The 11013-nt window shown below is 38.4% G+C and overlaps 1 protein-coding gene across 7 annotated transcripts in view; it reads right to left on the bottom strand.

Moving 5' to 3' along the window:
• Positions 1 to 11013, bottom strand: part of ccdc88ab (coiled-coil domain containing 88Ab) — a 342694-nt gene that overhangs the window by 111170 nt on the left and 220511 nt on the right. For all 7 annotated transcript variants that reach the window (XM_048601173.1, XM_048601174.1, XM_048601175.1 and 4 more), the window contains 2 exons: positions 9295 to 9456; positions 6641 to 6918 (listed from right to left, as the gene is read on the bottom strand). In XM_048601173.1, the coding sequence (XP_048457130.1) occupies positions 6641 to 6918; positions 9295 to 9456 (440 nt within the window). The remainder of the gene's footprint in view (positions 1 to 6640; positions 6919 to 9294; positions 9457 to 11013) is intronic.

Genomic DNA, 11013 nt, shown 5'->3' with positions numbered 1-11013 from the left:
AGATGTTCACCTGCACATCTGCTAATGTGGTATACTGCATCCGCTGTTCCCGTTGTGGCCTCCTCTACATCGGGGAAACCAAGCGGAGGCTTGGGGACCGCTTTGCAGAACACCTACGCTCGGTTCGCACTAAACAACTGCACCTCCCAGTCGCGAACCATTTCAACTCCCCCTCCCATTCCACAGACGACATGCCCATCCTGGGCCTCCTGCAGTGCCACAACGATGCTACCCGAAGGTTGCAGGAACAGCAACTCATATTCCGCTTGGGAACCCTGCAGCCCAATGGTATCAATGGGGATTTCACAAGCTTCAAAATCTCCCCTCCCACTACCGCATCCCAAAACCAGACCAGCTTGTCCCTGCCTCCCTAACCTATCCTTCCTCCTACCTATCCCCTCCACCCACCTCAAGCCGCACCCTCATCTTCTACCTACTAACCTCATCCTGCCCCCTTGACCTGTCCATCCTCCCTGGACTGACCTATCTCCTCACCTACACTCACCTTTACTGGCTCCATCCCCGCCTCTTTGACCTGTCTGTCTCCTCTCCACCTATCTTCTCCTCTATCCATCTTCTATCCACCTCCCCCTCTTTCCCTATTTATTTCAGAACCTCCTTCCCCTCCCCCATTTCTGAAGAAGGGTCTCGGCCCGAAACGTCAGCCTTCCTGCTCCTATGATGCTGCTTGGCCTGCTGTTTTCATCCAGCTCTACACCTTGTTATGGTTTGACACCTCATCATTGCACTTTGGACAACTCCAGTATCTTTCATTTCAATGCTACTACAATGATGCTATTCATGCAGGGATGAACCCAGCCCATGGTTTGGAGGAGTTTGCATCTCAGGGTTCCTTACTTGCTCCAATTCTGCTCATATTAGGGTGGCATGGTGGCTCAGTGGTTAGCATTGCTGCCTCACAGCGCCAGGGACCCGGGTTCAATTCCAGCCTCGGGCGACTGTCTGTGTGGAGTTTGCACATTCTCCCGGTGTCTGCGTGGGTTTCCTCCGGGTGCTCCGGTTTCCTCCCATAGTCCAAAGATGTGCAGGTTAGGTGGATTGGCTATGCTAAATTGCTCAGTGTTCAGGGATGTGTAGATTAGGTGGGTTACAAGGGGACGGGTCTGGGTGGGATGCTCTGAGGTTTGGTGTGGACTTGTTGGGCCGAAGGGCCTGCTTCCACAATGTAGGGATTCTACGATTTATTTTGTGCCTATTTTGACACTCATAGCATCCCTGCTTTGCCCCCCTAGCACATGCTAACAGGCACACTGTACTTCTATTTTGATTTGGCTTTTAGCAGAGATACAAAGCTAGCCAGTTTGTCATAGTTATCAGCAGTCAAGGGGGTGGACATGTTGCCATATAGCACCATGTTACATCAATCTCACACTTGCACCATGGCAGCATATGCACCAAATACACTGCATGTATTTCAACCCAAGAACATGCTTCGAAGTCTAAGGAATGTAGTCCTCAGTCATGTCAAGGGAAGGTGAGTCAATGTCATTGTCCAACATCAGTCCAGGGGCTTGGGTACAGTATAGCAGCCGCTTGGGTTGGTCACGATCGGGATCCTCCCCTGGAGTGCGTGAGGGAGAGAATCGGGATAGCGCCAGATGAACAGGGAATCACTGGAGTGTGGTATGTAATTAACGAGGTGGGTTTCAGACGATATTGCAAGAAAACTCACTTGGTCTCATGGAGGATCTCCCCATTCCTGAAATTTGACAAAACTGACATTTTGCTGATCTCTAGCAAGATTCAGCTTTAAGAGTCTGTATTTCCCGATAGCTTTGGTATGACATGACCATGACAAGAGATCAAGAAAACTTGTGACAAGCGTAACAATGAGAAAATATATTCTCTCAATCATACATCAGAATGTTGCTTGGTTATGGCACTTTTTCCTGATTATATCTCGAAACACATCTAAAATTTGATTCTGTGTGAAAGTCAGATTGTGTTTCTTAGCTGAACTAAAATAGAAGGTGTGCTTTCACAGAAACAGAATGAAAGCTAGACACTCGTCATCAGGACAGTGTTATGATCCAGCAGATGGTACGAGCAGGCAAGTCAGATCTCAGAATGATTAGTTTTTTCATTTTTAATTAATGCGGTGGTCATTCCTTGAAACTTAGTCACACACCTCTTATCACACCTCACTCCAAAGAAGAAAGAAAATTTATCATTTTAAACAGCATTTTCATTTTCCATCAGAGCAAATTCTTCATAACACTATTTCGGTGATGCATTAACATTAATTATATACTCACATTAAACAAAGAAAGTGCTTTGAGAATCATATTTTACTTAATTCAATTTTAAATCACAAAATTCAGTTTCCTTCACATGTGCTCTTAATCAAGCACCAGCTACTACATTGTCTTTTTCATGCAAAGGAATGATTTTTATATTATATGGTTGGACAAAGTTCTTGTTCAGAAATTTCTCTAAAATCTTTAAAAGAATTGTGGTCTATATAAATACCAGTGTCTTCAGAGTTGTTACTGAAATATATTTAAGGCTGTCAACACAAGACTCAGTGTCTCTTTCTTAGCCATTAAACATTTCTGTCGACAATCATTCACTTTCCTTAAGAAACCAAAATACTTTTGATCCTTCTTTTGTCATCTTTTAGTAAAACACCATCCACCAATGTGAACAGCCAGTCTGAATAGCTTCTCATAATTCGGTACTGCTAAAACTGGTGGATGTGTCACCACAGCTTTCAGGTTGTCAAAGGCACTTTTGACGGTTTTGTGTCCATTCAAATTATTTGCCTTTCTTTAACAAATTTGTTGAAGTAGCTACCACAGTGTTGAGGTTCAGAACATGCTTGTGATAAAATTCACTCATGCTAATATATCATAAATTTCAGGCCTGGGAAAATCCAAAGTAACCTGTTGCTTTTGCTTCTCTATGTGTAACTTGAGCTTGTCCAACAGTGGGGTGCAAATAAGACTGATTTTCATTGGCAAATTGACTTTTAGCCAAATTTATAACCAAATTGGCTCTTTGTAACTGATCAAATAGCTTAGTCAGCTTGCTGATGCATTTTTCATTTCAAACAACATGACGCTGCAATAACGAAAGCCCATTCAGTATTATGAAAGATAAAATTTCTTTGCCAGTATCAGTCAATGGAATTTGACAATCTTTTCAGCAAGTCAATATGGGTTGAATCATACATCCCGATTTTTTCAACACACGCCGCTTATCTTGGAGTAAGAGGAGAGTCCACTTTTGTTACTGCGCTGACTTCATGATAATCAATAGTGAATCTTTGATGATAGGTGCGACAATGACTCAATTAAATAATGTTCCATCATTCTTCCCCCACTTGAACTAATTTCTCTGGAATGAGTCTGTGAGGATGTTGTTTGATAGCTAACACATCCCCTACATTAACACCGTGAACACCAAAGACTTTTTCAAGATCTATTCATGCAAATTGATTTATGAGTCAATGATAGCCTTTATAACTCACTTTAAAAATTTGCTACAGATAATATATAATGCTAACATATTAAGTATCTCTGTACAATCTGATTTCTGGAGGATCAACTTTTGGAGTTCCAATTTCTAATTCATTCTCCAATTGTTTCTACATTTTCACTTCACTCCACATTTCTTTTACTACTATAGATATATCTTTCTCCCAATTATCCTCATTTTCATAATATCTCTTTAGCACATTAACATAACACACTCACTGATGTTTCTGGAATACTCACTACATAATTTAAATAATTGAGTTGTTTTCGATTTCATAAAATCCAGTGAACTTTGCCTTTAATGGTTCCGAGAGACAGGTAACAATATTAACATCCTGCCTCCAGCAACAACATTTTGAAGTTCAACCTTTTTATCTGTTATAGTTTTCATTGTTGAGTGCTCTTCAAACGGTATTTGGCAACTCATATTTTGGTTAGTATCTCTCTGAAATATGAACATAGGCTGGAAGCATAATTGCTGAGTTTTATCAAATTTTCTTTAATCAGTTTCAGTGGTCCTCTCACCTCATGTCCATTTATCACTTCAGAAGGACCAAATGTTATGGACACATGAGGAGCATCCCTAATGGCAAACAGTAACAAGAGAATTCCCCTATCCCAATAATTAGCGTTTAGCTTGACAATGAGCTTTGTGTCTTCAAAGTTTGATGCTGTATCGCCAATGCACCTTGAGATTGTGGGTGATAATTGCAAGATGTAAGCTGCTTTATTTCCAAACCAGTTATCGTTTCTTCAAAAATTTCAGAGATAAAATTTGAATCTTGATTTAATTATATTTCTTTGGGTAATCCACACCTTTATAAAAGTTGCAGTAAGTTTTCTAAAGACATTGCTTTAGGAAACCATATAGATACATCCATTATTGTTGAAAGATGCCAATTCCCATTCCTGGATTTAGTCTGGGTTCTACACAATCTATTAAAGCTCTCAAATGATTATTGAAAACTGGTATCGGGTTTAAAGGAGCAAAGCGACCTACTACTGCAATTTCATGTGCAATTTGTAAAATTTCCTTATGATATTCGGATAAAATTATCATGTGATGGACCACTGTTCATTTTGAGTTGGTCTCTACTTCCTCATTAATATTTTTTCTTTCGAGTAATAACAGTCTGGTATTAGTTCTGATTCAATTTCTGAGTAGGCTCTTTGATAGAACACTCTTAATTTGGGATTTGTTTGTTGCATTATCACTTTTCCTTCATCAACGTTATTTAAAATTTTGAAAATTCTGTCCGTTAACCAAATTTCCAAGTGATCTCCCTGACTCAAAGACTCCTCTTCTTCCTGCCTAAGTTTATGGGTTTAAGGTCTAGTCACAACATAGTCAGGAAACAATCCAGGATGTCTTCATGTAGCTTTTTTTTTTAAACCTCTATTGGTTAATCCACCACCCTTGGTGAAGCCAACATTTTTGAACCAGTTATTTTCCAAGATAAAATCAATCCATTCTGCCAATACTTGTTTCACCATTCCAACTACAACTTCATTTACTAAGTCACTCTTTAATTTAACTCTGCATGATGAAATTGGTTTATGATCTCCATGTCGATCTTCAATTCATATTTTCTCCTTCATTAACTCTTTCGGAAGACAAGACAAGACATACATAATCATTAGCCAGCATTAGTAATTGACTGGTTCCAGTATTTTACAATATCTTTGCTGGTTCACCTCCTTGAGTTGCCGCATAAGATTTTACCTCTCCTTTTGAGATAACAAATTCAGAACCTCCAGCTGTTTTATTCTCCTTATCATTGAGAAAAAATTTTCTTGACTGTCCGGAGTCATCTTTTCTTCTTGGTATATTCAAAGAAAATGTTCTCATTTTACTACCACTGCAGTTTTAATACTTTTTTCCTTTCCTAATGCTTCCTTTTCTGGAGATTCCTTACACATTCCTACTCATGTAATCCATTTAACTGTCTCCCATTTAACTTCCAGTATATAAATTGGCTTTAGCATGTCCAAGTCTTATTACAATAAAAGCATTTCTTCACATCACTTTTTGGTTCTATCCGTCATTTGCTTCTGACTCCAGTCAGGTCTCCTTCAAAACTGTAATGGCTTTCAATCTCTAGGTTTTCAAAACTAATATTATTCCACAATTATCCTGAACTAAAAGCAAGATTATAACCTTCACTATTTATCCCACCTGTTGTAAACCACCATAGTGAAAACAAGGAACAAAAACAAAGTTGCTGGAAAAAGCCCAGCAGGTCTGGCAGCATCTGTGAAGGAAAAAACAGAGTTAATGTTTCAGGTCTGGTGACCCTTCCTCAGAAGTGATTTCCATAGTGAAAATAATCTACCTTAACAATCCATGGGGTCTAAACTCTCCTACACATACTTGATTAGGTCACAGTTCTGGAAGGAATGTCTAATGTAGTTATTTTCCTTTTAAAAACCCTTCACAAAAGTAACATCCATATACCAATATTATAATATCCAAACTTTAAAACTGTATAAAAATCACACATCTCTCATCACAATAGTCATCTAAAAGACACAGCAGCTGCCTGATCACACTTCTGAAAAACAAATAATGTGGAAAGATAGTAAAGAGGCAACATGTGAATTTCTCACTGGTGAGAATCCACAAATAATTGAATCAAATTTGAAATTTTATCAGTTGGAATTAAAGCCACTAAAATACATTATGCTAAAACTGAAGGAACAAATTGAGGCAACTTGTATTAATTATTAAATGAAAATTAAACTCCCATCAAAACTCAAGGAAGTTTTCAAAACAGTGTCAAACTTCCTGAAAGATTTGCAAAGTGCTTTCACTGCCACAGTTTCCAACTATCAACTTCAAAGTAAAAATCAGCAAACCGATAATAATTTAATCTAGTCTACTTTAAATAAAGCAGCCAACAATGAAGGTAGCTGCTAATGCTCGAAGTAAAGGAACAGATGCTGCTATTCAGAATATAAATGGGTTTACATGTGTATGTAAGAAAGATTTATTTGACCGAAAAATCTGCACGATAGTGGAATCTTTTAAATGTCAATATTGCTCAATGGTTCTGTTTTTGAACTCTTCACAACATGACACATTTATCATATACCCCTGAAGTTTAAATAAGTGAAAACATTTTTGATAATCAAGAATTACGTACCTGTCCTCAAGTTCTTTATGATCAACTTCTAAATTTTTATGAGCAAATTTCAAACTTCCATGTTTGTTGATGAGGGACTCGTATTCTGTTGCCTGATGCTCATGTAATTTAGCTAGTTTCTCGTGATCCTTGATGAGCGAATCATACTGTAATTTCAACTCCTCTTTTTCCTTTATCAATGATTCATTTTCATTCTCCAATGACAACTGCTGATTCTGAAGCTGAGAATTCTGAGTCATCAAGGATGCACTTTGAGAATTAAGGGTAGAATGTTCTACCTGTCAAAGAAAAATGAATTAATGTTAACTTTAAACACTTTAATAAACATTAGACTACTTTAGGTAAATCCAGGAAGGCTGTTTCCATGGCCAAATTAAGCACCATTACAGTCCTCACCTAAATATACAAACTCCTTTTACTCACGTTGTTATAAAGCGGAGGTTGACACCCCCCCCCTGCCGCCACCCCCCGCCATGAGATCTAAAACCAAAACACCCAAAGAGGAGCACCTCGCCCTATTATCTGTAATGGGAGTGTGAAAAGTGGTATAACCTGCCTTTTAGCAACTTCTAGTGGTTAAATAAAATAAACCCCTAACACTTACATTACAATCAACAAGTAATAATTTAGTTATCTAACTCTAACAGTGAACAAATTAACTAAACTATTAAGATACTGAATAAATCCTTTCTAACTACTAACTATTCATGAATAAAATATGATTCTAATAGTATGCTGTTCCAGTAAATACAAGTCCCACTCACATAAAATAAAATTTAAAGAAAATAGAATTAAGTTTCTCAAAATTACAGCCAAGTTATGTGTCTTCCTGAATGTTCTGTGCCTTTTCTGTCGATTCTTCTGTGAGGAGGGCCTTCTTCATCGATTCTTCTGTCAGAAATATTCACTAGTTGTGCCATGGGAACCTTTGTTCTTTATATGGTGCTTTCTCTGAGACTTAGAGGAGTCTGCGAGAGCCAGTGATTCCCTCTTGAGAGCTGAGGGCTGTTAACTCCGGCAGGTGGCAGTGAACACTCCTGTATTTGCCCAACTGCCCATTCTTTTATATCCTTAAAGACATATCAATTTCTTACAATAGGATTGGTCCTCTGTTGTCAAACCATCAGATTTAAATTTAATTGTTTTAAGTGCCTGGTTCAAATTGATTGGCTAATTTCAAAACTTGCTGTCTTAGTAAAAAGTGCTGCTTGGCCTGCTAGCTGTATAGCCTTTTGTTACAAATGTTTCAATTCAGGTGCTCTGCGTACTTGCAAACTTTCAAGCTGCTGCTCACAGACCTTTTTTTAAGATCTCTAAGCATAGAAAAAGCACATAATCTTTGAAAGGGACCACACAATACTGTCCCCCCCTACCATTTTACAAACACTAAATTCAAACCTCCTGCCTCCCAATCCAAAAGTACTCTACCCAATTTCGCAACAATATATTGCTTTACTAGTTCACTAGTCTTCTCCCCAGGTGAAATAAGTAAGGTCGTCAGTTAGCTGGATGCTTTCTGGTTTACAGTGCAGTGTAGTACCAACAGCGTAGAGTCAATTCTGCATAAGCTGGAGGTTACCATGAACGGCTCTCCTTCTCAACCTCTCCCCTTGCCCAAGGTGTGGTGTCATTCCAGATTAAAGCACCGACAGTATCTCACTCTAATGAGGGCAGCCTTATCATCATCTGAGATTATTGCTACTTTAACCCAGTGTGCCTACTACCAATCCATTATCAGTCTCTGTTACTCGTCATCTCTCTACCTAATTTTGGCTACAACTTTTTTTTCCCCTCTGAACAACTAACACTCTCATGCCAGTCATCAGGGATTTCCAACGAATACAAAATATGCAATTAGTTTAAAAGTCATCCTTCCAGCCTCTAACCTTGCAACTGAATACTCCCACATGAAATCACATGCTATCTGCCGAAAATGTTTAGGAGATGGGCTTGTTCACTTTAACAGTTATGTTAGATTGTTTCAATTCAAGTAATGGAGTTTAAGGCACAGTCAAAAAGCAAAAACAAAATTAGTAAAGGTATCACAATGTGTGTTATTGTGGACACAGTATTCTTTAGAATTTGGGCTTTAACCGATTTGAAAATTGACCTGAAAAGTTGGTTTTACGCTAATGAATTTATAGAAAAACAGCTGCTCAATATAAATCAACAAATTTCAAGTAACAAGAGACAAATTATATTGTTTTGCTCTTTCATGCTGTAAAAGTTGTAAGTCTGTTGACGTGATGCATGTTTACGCAAAATAGAAAAACATGCCAGATTGCTGTTTATTCTAAATAAATGGCATCTATGATGTTGTGAAATGGACTTTAGAAAATATTTTTAGACTTGTAAAATACTTCTCTTCTGAAATTGTGTTCCATCGAGTTATGACAGAATGCTGGCGAATGTTTTGTGCTGTTTCTTATGCTAAGCCTCTTAGATTTAGCCCAATTTCCATTCAAAAAATATCGTTAGCATACAGATTATGATTTTTACTGAATATTTTAGAAATCTAATGCAGATGAAATGTATTGCTTATTGTAACTTAATTGAAAAGCCATTCTTGCTTTTGAATCAAGAAAAGTATTCTATTTCAGTAAATGATGCACCAATTGTGAAATTAAAAAAGCACCAATAACACAAATTCTAACCTGCAGCTTGGCATTCTGTGTTTGCAAGGTGGTATTGTGCTCCTGTAAAGATGTTGTCTGTCGCTGAAGTGCAAGGATTTGAGCTTGCAAGTTGTTATTTTGGGCTTCTAGCTGTTTCAGCTGAGTTTTCAAGGCTTGTTTCTCAGCCTGAAGAGTCGCATTCTATAAGACAGTAAGAGGGAAAGGAGAACAGAAAATGTCAAAACATGTGCTATAATTAACAGTAAACATAACTGTAATGAAACAGAATTCCACTTCCATCATTCTACTTGTCAAAACCCAGCACATATTTTAAGGAAATAATTTTAGATTATAGATTTTATTTTGTTTTTATACTTTCATTTAAAAATGTACAAGTTAATAACACTACCCAAAAAATATTTAACAATATTTTTGGGTACCAAGCATCAAATTATTCCTTGTGGCTGATCCTCTATTAATTATTTGGACAGGAAGAGCACCAAGTGCATTCTTACTAATGCAACACAACTAGATAACACCCTTTATGGATTCACATGCCTCCCAGCAATCCATGCATTGTTGCTTAAATATTCTACATCTCTTGCTCCATAATACCTCATGAGCCTCATTCAGAAGTTGTCATATAACGAAGCAGTCCATGTCCATGTACGACAGGACATAGAAACATTGGAAATAGGAGTAGGAGGCCATTCCAGCCTGCTCCACCATTCAATATGATCATGGCTGATCACTGTACACAGTACCCTGTTCCTACTTTCTCCCAATACCTTTTGGCCCCTTTAGCCCCAAGAACTATATCTAACTTCTTGAAAAGATTCAATGCTTTTTTTCTCCTCGAGCACCTTCTATGACAGAGAAGTCCACAGACTTATCACCCTCTGAAAAAAGAAAGTTCTCTCCATCTCGGTTCTGAATGGCTTATCCTATACCCTTAGACTGTGATTCCTAGTTCTGGACTGCAGGTTACTGGGAACATCCTTCCTGCATTTGCCGTGCCTATTTCCGTTAGAATTTTACAGGCTTCTATGAGATTCCCCCCTCACTCTTCTAAACTCCTGTGAATATAGTCCTAACTGATCCACTATACATCAGTCCTACCATCCCAGGACTCAATCTGGTAAATCTTCATTGCACTCTCGCTATAGCCAGGACATCCTTCTTCAGATAGAGGCAAAAAACTGCATACAATGCTCTAGGTGTGGCTTCACCAAGGTCCTGTACAACTGCAGTAAGACATCCCTGTGCCTGTAATTGAATCCTCTCATTATGAAGGCCAACATATAATTTTCCTTCTTCATTACCTGCATGCTTACTTTCAGCAACTTCATATAACCTTTCAATTATCAACATTCTACACCATTTGACCTGCATTTGCCCACTCACTCGACTTGTGCAAAACACAGTGAAACATCTCAACATCCTCCTTACAGCACACTTCTCACCCAGCTTTATGTCATCTGCAAATTTGGAGATAGTACATTTAGTTCATCTAAATCATTCAATATGTGTTGTGAATTGCTGGCATCAAGCAGTATACCGCTAGTTACTGGCTGCTCCTCAAAAAGGCCTGTTTACTCCTAAACTGAGATAACAAGGTGTAGAGCTGGATGAACACAGCAGGCCAAGCAGCATCAGAGGAGCAGGAAAGCTGACATTTCGGGCCTAGACCCTTCTTCAGAAAATTTTCTGAAGGCCCGAAACATCAGCTTTCCTGCTCGGCCTGCTGTGTTCATCCAG

Source organism: Rhincodon typus, chromosome 9 (assembly GCF_021869965.1).
Source record: "Rhincodon typus isolate 14 chromosome 9, sRhiTyp1.1, whole genome shotgun sequence".
Lineage (NCBI taxonomy): Eukaryota > Metazoa > Chordata > Chondrichthyes > Orectolobiformes > Rhincodontidae > Rhincodon > Rhincodon typus.
This window is presented reverse-complemented; position numbering and strand designations above follow the sequence as displayed.